The sequence below is a fragment of the Bombus impatiens genome, unplaced genomic scaffold, assembly GCF_000188095.3.
Source record: "Bombus impatiens unplaced genomic scaffold, BIMP_2.2 scf_0317, whole genome shotgun sequence".
Taxonomy (NCBI): Eukaryota; Metazoa; Arthropoda; class Insecta; order Hymenoptera; family Apidae; genus Bombus; species Bombus impatiens.
Window position 1 is genome coordinate 2,681,888 of NT_176736.1, and position 9,947 is coordinate 2,691,834.

The following is a 9,947-nucleotide window of genomic DNA, read 5'->3' on the forward strand; positions in this document are numbered from 1 at the left end:
CGCTTGTTCATTGAACTTCGATTCTTTTGCTATACCAATTTATAGTTGCTCTTACATAGTATATAATACATTAATATGTATAAATAATATAACAATAATAACATATAATGTATATTTGGATAGATAATGTTATTATATAACAATGAACAAAATGTTAACTACACAATATAGACAATATTAACAGGTACTGTATTTTCTTCTGTAAAATCTTTATTAATGGCATCAACAATAAATTTATATAACTCCAAAAATAATTACAAATGATCTATATTAACTTAATCAATATAAATTTTATATTTATTAGCTTTCGTAAATGGAATAATTATTTTTATATCATTAACATTTATTTAAAAATTTTAATGATAATTTCAGAAGCAAAAATTTATCTTTTAAATTTAATGAAACCAGTTTATTAATATTTCAATATAATTCATACTAAAGTCATTTGTGCATTATATATAAACTATTCTCAAACGACGATAGTTCTTGGATTTATTAAATTTTGTAATGAAGATTGCTGATTATAAATATCACCGAATTATAAATATCATTTATTATGTAATTGTAACTAAAGATTGAGCATTCATATTAATTTTAATAATATTTCGTATTATTTGTCCCTAAAATAATAATTAGAATATTTTCTACACAAACGAACTCTTTGTTATCCAAGCTGTATTTATTTATATAATTTTGTATTTAATGTTTTTAAAAACAAAATAGATTAAATAAATAATATCGACAACGTTTTAAGGAAGATCAAACAATAATTTAGAAAGTGGACTTGTACTGTAAGAGAGTATAATATTTAATTATATTAATATTTTAAATTATAATTTCTGTAAGAGTTCCAAGGTGAGATCGAAAAGTTTTCAGAATCGTTGCTGGGAATTGCTTCATTTGTTATTGTTATTGTCACTCCAAAAACTTTTCAATCTGCCCTCATACTTTTGTTATATAATTGAGGTCACAAAAAAGACATAATCGAATAAAATTCTATGCCCAGCAAAATTATAAAAAATCTAGGAATACATGTTATCATTCGCAATAAAATTGGATAAATTGACCTCTGGGAAATCATAAACTTAACGTCATATATAAAACATAAGATGTTTTATAAAAATAACAAAAATAGTACACAATCGACTTGGATTAAAGGCACATATGGTTCACTAAGAAATATCGTTTGAACTATTTTAAAAATATGCTTGGACAATACGAGAGCTAGTTGATCCATTGTTGATCGTACTCAGACTACAAGAATAGAAACGATCAATTATCTTTTATAAATGTTTCTAATATTTATAATATATGATAAAAATATCATAAAAAATTTATGAAAAAAGAAATGAATACAACTTACATTAATATTGGATCAACCAATTTTAAATATGCAATAGTCTTCTACTATTTCCAGTACATCGTTTGGTATTCAATATATCTTTTGTTCAAGCTCTTTAATGACATTGTCAATATTAAACATATTACAGTCTAATCAAATTTAGTTGCTACAACTGGAATATTTCATCTTGTTGCTGCTGAAGTCTTTGTAATGATGTTTTTACTTTCCTGCCCTGAGTCATAACTACAGCAGTTGGAAAATTATGCATATCACTAGAAGATGATGGTCTTAATGGTTCTGAAGCAGGTGGTATTGTATGTGTATTTGAAGTTATAGGAAGCGAGTTACGTAATTTAGAAGATGCTCTATGTGATTGTACATAGATATCACTATCCTCAGTGCAAAATCTGAAATGTAATTCATTAATAAATTTATATACGAAATTTTTTGTGGTATAAATTGTAAATGTACAATTAATGTTATTCATTAAATATTAGTAAATGACTTACTCACTGTTCCCCTGAGTACGTTTAACATCTCTTTTAGCACTGGCTATAGAAGAATCCATTTTAGCTAAAAAGTCATTAACTGAACTATCATCATCCATAGATAATGTTATTGAAGATGGACTAGAAACCTAAAAATATATTTTATCTTATGCAATATTAAATAATATCTTACTAGTAATATAAGAAGGTATATACATTTTGAACTATATTGTGTTCAATTTCGTCAGTATTGTCCAATGACAATGGACTTTCTGGATTGACAGGAATAAACAAATGTTCCCGTAAAAATAAACTATCAGAAGCCCATAATCTGTTAGCTCTTCTTATCTGTTCAGTCTAAAAAAAATAAAAATACATGAAATGTACTATATATTTTTAATTGCTCCTTGTCAGTTATACAATAATGAAATAAGATAAAGGATACATACTGTAACTCCATATTTTAAAGCAATTCCTTGAAGGGTATCAGTTGTTGATACAGTATGTTTTAATAAATTTTCATTTCGTGTAATATGTTTAGCTGTACTACCATATTTTTTCAGTGTCTTCCCAGTATCTCTTATACACATTCGTTCTTCCATTTCCCTCGCCCCATTTCGCTCCATTTTTAATTTTTAAAATAGTACTAGCGCTTATAAAGCGCAACAACCATATCACTCTTTAATATTTATAGACAAGAAATTTGGATATACTTTAAACAACATAATCACATAACCTATACGAATATTTAACAGGATTCAGTTCACATCTTATAAACGTTTTAGTAACATAAATAAATATCACCCACTTTTTGACACAAGTAAGATATCATGTAATTTACCAAAATATATGAAATATTGTTATTAGTAGGATCTGAACTCTAATTTGTCTAACAAATATAATATCTTCCAAAATATGAGTACATACAAAATCATTGAAAGACATATATTTTACTTCGATATATTTTCTTTATAATAGTTGTATTTTCTAAATTTATAATTTCAGCTACGATATGTAACTAATTACAACTACACTTAGAATGTTCTCTCAGCTGATCAACGTGATAATAATTTATAGATATTCTTTAACCTGAATGATAATATATGCTTCGTTTTGATTGGACAGTCAAAGGGCGTTACACACATACACACACGCGCGCAAGTCAAATCAGTACTAGCTGCTATTAATTTAAAAAAGCTTCACTTAAAACAAATTATACAGATATAAATATAATAGTACAGCGTAAAACGTTCTTGTACTTCATATATATTGTCAACATAATATAAATAATGAAGATTATTTTATTATTAAATCTTATTACATGATACATTACATATAGATTTATACATATTAAGAAGTATAAACTACATTTTTTATCTCCATTTGTTAAATAAAAAATTGTATTTTTATTTCGACGTTTTGATTTTATCTTTTACAATATATATATAATATATATATAATACATATATATAATATATATATAATATATAAATATATAATATATATATATAAATTTGTTGAAGGAAAAAAAATAATAGAAGTGGAGTAAAATTTTAATAAAAACATGTTCATTATAGTACGTTACACAGTTCATCTATTTTTAAATACAATATATTACAGAGAAACACACAGTTATAATTTACTGTTATTAATATTATGTCTCTTACGTTATAATTAACTTATTACGATTATTATTATTATTATTGTTGTTGTTGCTTTTTTGTTGTTATTATATGCCAACCTCGATAAATACATAAGGTAGCATAAAAATCATATAATGGGAGACTAATTGATGTAGGACAACTTTATTTTCGCGTAGTATGTCTTAATCTCCAGTAGCTGTGCAACAGTAACTGTAATATTGGTAATAAATAGTTAACATAGGGATAAATATTATGCTACTGCGGCAGTGTGCTTCCTGGATCTTGGGTAAGGGGTATTTCATGATCTAATTATCAGAACTATATCAACTAATATGCTACAAGACAGACCCCTTCCGCTATCCCAATTAATATTGCTACTTAGTGAAAATTTCATCAATAAGCAGCATTTATATTTGAAATCACTGTTTTGATAAATTGTTGCGGACAAGGGTTATGTGCAAATTTTGGTTTTATAACATGGATATCTATACGCCCAATTTGATTTCCTAAAGTGGTACTTCAAATGGTAGAGCAATATAAGTTACAACAAAATTGGAAGTGTAACACGTATAGGTAAAACTATCTAGAAAGAATGAGTACAAAATCTGTTCCACCTGATGTATGTTGATAGTAGAAATGTGTATCTTAATTTACATTTCACACATACACCTTAGCAAGAGCATCAGCCCCTGCACTTGCTATAAAAGGTCGTGAAGGATGAAATGCTACATCTAAAATACTTTCGTCAAACTTTTTACGATGTGCTGTTATTTCTTGAACACAAGTCTTATTATCCATATTCCATAATCTTATACTGCAATCATGGCCTAAAAGTGAGAAATTAGTTATTTAATAATTCTTAATATATTGACATTTCATTTTATTTAATTTGCTATTACTTACTTCCTGAAAGTAAGTATAAACCATGAGGATCTACCGCGAGACTAGTAACTGCATCCAAATGAGCAACCATGGAATGAGCAAGGGTGGCTGATCGGTGATCATAAAATCGAATATGTCGGTCTTCATGTGCCGCTACAACAAGTGGTAATGTAGGATGCGCTACGACGCGATTTACTCCCTTCGTTTCATTGGCCTCAAGACGAGCTACACTTTCACCAGTTTCTGTATCAAATACCACACAAGCTCTGTCATAGGCTACAACTAATTTATTTGATTCATCTCTAATGAAGTCTACCGATGTTGGTATGCCATCTGTAAAAATGATAAGAAGAAAAGGATAATTCTAGATGCGACTATATAAAACATATTTTTAATAATCTATGTCTAAAAAATATACCTTGTTCAGAAACATATGTATGAAGTAATGGTGATTTGCTTTGTGGGCTCCATAGTTTTACAGTTCCATCAGCACTGATTGACAATAATTGTGATCGCAGTTGATACATGCTTAAACCCCAAACTGCATTTGTATGTCCTTTTAATGTTTGACTAAGGACACTTGGTTCGTAAGAATCATATGGATCTATATTGGCTGATGGAAGTGTCCAACAGTGAATCATACCATCTAAACCACCACTGTAGCATTGATTGCCTGTGCTACACATAGCTAAACATAATACAGGACCTGTATGTGATCTGAATGTATATAATGGCTCTACATCTAATGAAGCTGACCTGAAATGGGAGAATGAACATTTTTCAATAGTCCTTATAATAGTTCGTAATTTCAGAATACAGGTAACCTACTTTTTAGCTGGTAAGGTTTTGTGGAGGTTCCATAATTTAAGTGTATGATCATCACTTGCAGTTATAAGAACGGGATCAGTGGGATGGAAGACAAGAGCTCGAACAGCATCAAAGTGGGATCGCAATGTATATTTTGCATTCCATGTTTTTCTTAAACTTTCCTTTGTAGTGGCTACCATCTATATATAAAATATAATTAATTTAAATATATCCTATACTAAAAATGAAATTAAGCTTTCACATAAATTTTATAAAAATATAAGAATTATACATATATTAACATAACATAAATATACATATATTACATGCATCTATGAGCATTAAAAATAACAATAATATAACCAATGTAACTCACATCATATGAAGTTTCTGCTTCATTGTTTACACATAATTGCTCTAATTCACCCAATTCTAATGTCGAATCACCTTCCTCATTTAGACGTTTTTGATCTGGATGTCCACCCCTACGTATTGCATCTGTAAATTTTATTTTAATATTACTAAAATATCAATAAAATAGGAATTTGTCGATAAAATTATAAGTAAAATGAATACTAACCCCATTCAGATGAATAGCGAATAGAACGTTGTGGTGATTCTTCAATTTCTGTGAGAAGATTTAATTCATTTAATACTTCTTCAGCTTCTGCATCAACATCTTCTGTTAAAAGCATAGATGGCTAAAAGTTAAAATAGAAATAATGTATTAATTATATTACTTCAATAGAATTCTATAACAATATATATAATAGGACCATATATATGTATTACTTTATTTGGTTTAGGATCCATATTAGTATCATAAGTATCATCTTCTACATCCCCTTCTTCTTCTTCCATATCCATACCTGTTTGTGCCAAAAACTCAAAGTTTGCCATCACAGCTGCTTCTGTATCAAATATCATTGCTTCTATTACAGAAGATGGTTGCTAGTAATATAAAAATATATAAGTATTAATATGTTACTGTAGAAATTTGATAGATATCATAAACATATAACAGTTGAATAAAAAACAAAGTGATTAAATTCCAACAAAGTTACTTACCTCTACCTTTTTTCCTGGGACTCTACGAACACTGTTTTCTGATGCTTGTTTGTTTGATGGTTCATTGCCATTTAATGCAGGAGTATTCATATCTTCTGAGTCTGTATTATTACTTAAACCAAGTAGAGATCTCACTCTGCTAGATCGTACATCTATTATAGTATCAGTGTAACCAATCTCTTGTAAGTATCTAAAGTTACAGTTATATATACACTATTAATGATACTGTACTTAATACCTATTGTTATATGCAAATAATAATTATAAAAATTATAAAAGTTATATCTTATTTACTGTCTTAAAATTTGGCGGCCTTGTCTCCAACTAATGTTACTGACGGATGTGAATGGAGCTTCCCCATCACCACCACCTCCGACATCAGAATTAGGACAATTACAAATACCTTCTTCATAAATAGGAGGTTTTGTATCTCCTTGTATTACTAAGTCAGTGCCATATTTTAGTTTGTGATACCTCGCTCTATAAAAATTATGAAAGTATTGCAAATATATTCCTAACGTCGAAATTAAAAAAAAATATCTCACCGTTCTTGTTTAAGTGCATATTCTAACATTTTTATTCTTCTTACTAAGTCATTCTTTAACCTTTCTTGGCCTTTTCTCTCACCTTGTAAAAAAGCTATCCTAGCCTGCAGGAAAATAATAATAAACATATTATATTTCTTTAAATCATTCTTAAAGAATTAGTTGTGCCTCTAATGTAATTATTTCATATTTTATATATATTATGAATATTGCAATGTAGCCTTCCTTTAGAATTATCCATTTTATATTATAAAGAATTTACAAAAAAATATAAAAAATATAGAGTATTAATAACTTCAGTAACTTTTATAAGAATATAACATAAATATAATATACATGCAACTAAAAATAATGTAAATACTACATTCACTCCAATATAAGGGATATAACTATTTAAATACAACAATTTCGTACTTCAGTGGCATGTGTATCATTTGTTACATTAAAATTTAAAGCATAATGTTACAATAAATAAAAAGGATATTCTTATAAAATATTTCTTAGTTTAAATTAAAATAACTTTAAAATTAAATATATACACAAATTGTATTGTGTTAATGTTATACATATTTAAGTTAATCTTGTTTTTACAACGTTCTGTCACATGACAGATGAAGTGACAATAAGAAAAGAGTATTTTAAAGAAAAGTATACAGAGAAATTTTGAAAATTTTCCAAAGAAATTAGGATTATACCTGAAATTCTGCTTTATCAAGCTCCCATTGCGATCTTTCAAGTTCAAAGCGAGTCCATTCATGCTGAATAAAATGTAGAATACCAGGCATAGAGTATTGTGGCCTTTCGTTCTTAGCATCGCCATTAGTACCATTGTCATTCCCTTGATGTTTATTATTTGTCAGTGGAACATTTGCACCACTAGATAATTGTCCATTATGATTTTGAGATGCAGAACTGGAGTTCTCCTCCATCGTGGAACCACAAAACTGGCTCGGTACCTTCATTTCATGACACGGCAGCCATTACAACAACTTTTCTTTCCTCTGGAGCCTAAAGAGTGCTCTCCTGTCGGATAATGTATTTCGATCGAGTATACGAAAAGAAGTAATTAATACGCATGCGGACGTATTTAATTTCAATGTAACTAATATACTGTGTAGAAAATATTATGGTTCGTTGCTTATCTATCAAAATTTATTTAATTGTTCAACTCTTCCGAAATAGCAAACAAACATTCTCTTCTTCGCACATCTTCGGAATCGTACTTTTCTTCACCATCCTCATACAGTATATTCAGGTATATTACAACCTTATACTGACTTTCTATGAGAAAATATTACACCAATTACAATATAAATTGGTAAAGAATAAATAAGTAAAAAATAAGTATCTGTTACTAACTTATGTCATAGTATAATCAAATAAACAAGAAAAATGTAAAATTTCATTTTTTTTTCAGCATACTATGACATCAATTTTGCTGCTTTATACTAAATAATAGTATTAGGACCTCAGTTGATATAAAAACATGAAAATCTAAATGTTACATAAATGATTACTTATTCTTAGTTAAAATATAATAGAAATTTTTATTTATTATAATATGTATGATATATACAAATGATAAATATAATACATTTCTAATTTTTCTTGTAAGGCTGATTCTCAAGATTAAAAGACTATACAAACACACGGTAGTATATTTCATTACATGCTAAATGATAAGACTGACAGTGAAAATCAGCTGCTAACACAGTATTATTTTATGACTAATATAAGATTTTATGTTGCAGTGTAAAAATTTGTGTTTTTTTTGTATAATGTGATTTGAAAGAGTATTAATTACATAAATTATTTTACTAGAAATTATATATTAGGAAGTAAACTAAAGGTTATCATGCCATCAAATTATAAATATTATAACAATTTAGGATAAAATAAATTATGTAATTTTAAATAAAATTGTATTTTTTCAATAAAATTGTTTAAGGAAAGTTTATCAACATAACAAATATTCTTATGGAAATGACATTTATTTGAGAATATCTATATAAATATGAATATTACAAATACACTGATATTAATCCAATTTTTAATGGATTAAGCAAATAACATCCATAATAACACTAAATGATATGATTAGATAAACATTATTAGCTATTTGTTAAATTTAATTGCATTTATATCTTATGTTTTAGTTACAATACTTTATATTATTTTACATAGTTTATCTAGTTTCAATATATGATATAACTATATCGTTTTAGTCCTTCTTGAAAAAATTGTGTCTTCAGAAATGTATATATATGTATATATACAATATATGTTTTTCAGTGTTTTTGTTTCCTCCTCTTATGTATGTACATAATATATAATACAATAGAAAGATAATTTATGTAACTAACAATAATATATTTTTGAAGCACATATTATGAATATAAAATGATATATTTCATTTTACTTTCGTTTTTATTATATTAGTATGTACATACATAGAATTTTCTCATCACTTATACATTCATCTTTTTTCTTTTCTCCTTTTTAACAAAGAAAAGTAATTTTTAGTATTATACATTAGTTTAGTAATATTTTGTAGCTATTTCATTAATATGACATTTATTAATCTTGGTATAAGTTGTAGTCAGTATAACACATGTTTTATTAATAATTATTTAGAAAATATCACAAAAAAAGATATTTGACCTTAACCCATGCTTAATAATACGCGATGTTTCTTGTACTGTTAATAACATATCTTACAAAATGGGCCAATGAGACGAGGCATATATAGTATGATTATTATGTACACTTTGAAATAACATTGAAATAATTTTTGAAAAGAAAATCTCCAAATGTTGAGAAGAAATGTTCCACGACTACATGATTATTATTGATCTCACATATTTGTATACATTTTTATGAATAAGGAGTATTTTGGTATCTAAGCAGAAGTTGAAGTACACAAAAGTGTACTTCAACAAATATCATAAGTTCTGAAAGTATTTTATACTATAGCGCATGCGTTACTAAAGTCTGAGATGCAAACTATCGTATCTCTTTGTGTACTTACGTCGATAGTTTTGTATATTTCTTTTCACGAAATTGGTAGCCTGTGACCTTTTAATTTTATGTATTTTTTAAATGTAATTAATTCGAAAACCTACTGGGTTCAACTTCATCTTTAATCGTATCCAAAAACATTGAGTATGTTAGC

The 9,947-nt window shown here is 27.2% G+C and overlaps 2 protein-coding genes and 1 long non-coding RNA gene across 5 annotated transcripts; all 3 read right to left on the minus strand.

The window, feature by feature from the left end:
* Window positions 1-1,098: 1,098 nt before the first annotated feature.
* LOC100742978 (lysM and putative peptidoglycan-binding domain-containing protein 1) lies at window positions 1,099-2,935 on the minus strand. 3 transcript variants are annotated; one of them, XR_001102248.3, is made up of 5 exons: window positions 2,280-2,917; window positions 2,047-2,187; window positions 1,852-1,979; window positions 1,364-1,749; window positions 1,099-1,254 (listed from the first exon to the last, which is right to left on the minus strand). XR_001102248.3 is itself a non-coding variant. In XM_012385092.3 (5 exons), the coding sequence occupies exons 2-5, from the start codon at window positions 2,454-2,456 to the stop codon at window positions 1,509-1,511; spliced, it is 687 nt and encodes a 228-aa protein (XP_012240515.1). In that variant the 5' UTR covers window positions 2,457-2,566; window positions 2,639-2,935; the 3' UTR covers window positions 1,099-1,508. The 3 variants fall into 3 exon arrangements, 2 of the variants coding, with proteins under 2 accessions (XP_012240515.1, XP_024223005.1); XM_012385092.3 differs by having other exon boundaries at window positions 1,099-1,749; window positions 2,280-2,566; window positions 2,639-2,935; XM_024367237.2 differs by having other exon boundaries at window positions 1,099-1,749; window positions 2,280-2,566; window positions 2,778-2,920.
* A 466-nt stretch (window positions 2,936-3,401) lies between these two features.
* Window positions 3,402-8,028, minus strand: LOC100743101 (striatin). The gene is made up of 11 exons (XM_012385066.3): window positions 7,471-8,028; window positions 6,776-6,879; window positions 6,525-6,710; window positions 6,231-6,420; window positions 5,955-6,113; window positions 5,743-5,863; window positions 5,539-5,660; window positions 5,184-5,362; window positions 4,774-5,111; window positions 4,377-4,688; window positions 3,402-4,300 (listed from the first exon to the last, which is right to left on the minus strand). The coding sequence occupies exons 1-11, from the start codon at window positions 7,735-7,737 to the stop codon at window positions 4,131-4,133; spliced, it is 2,148 nt and encodes a 715-aa protein (XP_012240489.1). The 5' UTR covers window positions 7,738-8,028; the 3' UTR covers window positions 3,402-4,130.
* A 1,155-nt stretch (window positions 8,029-9,183) lies between these two features.
* On the minus strand, window positions 9,184-9,939 carry LOC117151594. The gene is made up of 2 exons (XR_004461620.1): window positions 9,804-9,939; window positions 9,184-9,726 (listed from the first exon to the last, which is right to left on the minus strand). It is a non-coding gene; the product is annotated as an uncharacterized LOC117151594 (long non-coding RNA).
* Window positions 9,940-9,947: the final 8 nt, after the last annotated feature.

Bases quoted from the DNA above. Each gene is read 5' to 3' on its own strand.
- LOC100742978 (XM_012385092.3), bottom strand. From the start codon at position 2,456: ATGGAGCGAAATGGGGCGAGGGAAATGGAAGAACGAATGTGTATAAGA. The intron at 2,188-2,279 runs GTATGTATCCTT...TATTTTTTTTAG, and splicing joins CTTTAAAATATGGAGTTACA to ACTGAACAGATAAGAAGAGC. The intron at 1,980-2,046 runs GTATATACCTTC...ATATATTTTTAG, and splicing joins AACACAATATAGTTCAAAAT to GTTTCTAGTCCATCTTCAAT.
- LOC100743101 (XM_012385066.3), bottom strand. From the start codon at position 7,737: ATGAAGGTACCGAGCCAGTTTTGTGGTTCCACGATGGAGGAGAACTCC. The intron at 6,880-7,470 runs GTATAATCCTAA...ATTTTCCTGCAG, and splicing joins TTGATAAAGCAGAATTTCAG to GCTAGGATAGCTTTTTTACA. The intron at 6,711-6,775 runs GTGAGATATTTT...TAATTTTTATAG, and splicing joins TATGCACTTAAACAAGAACG to AGCGAGGTATCACAAACTAA.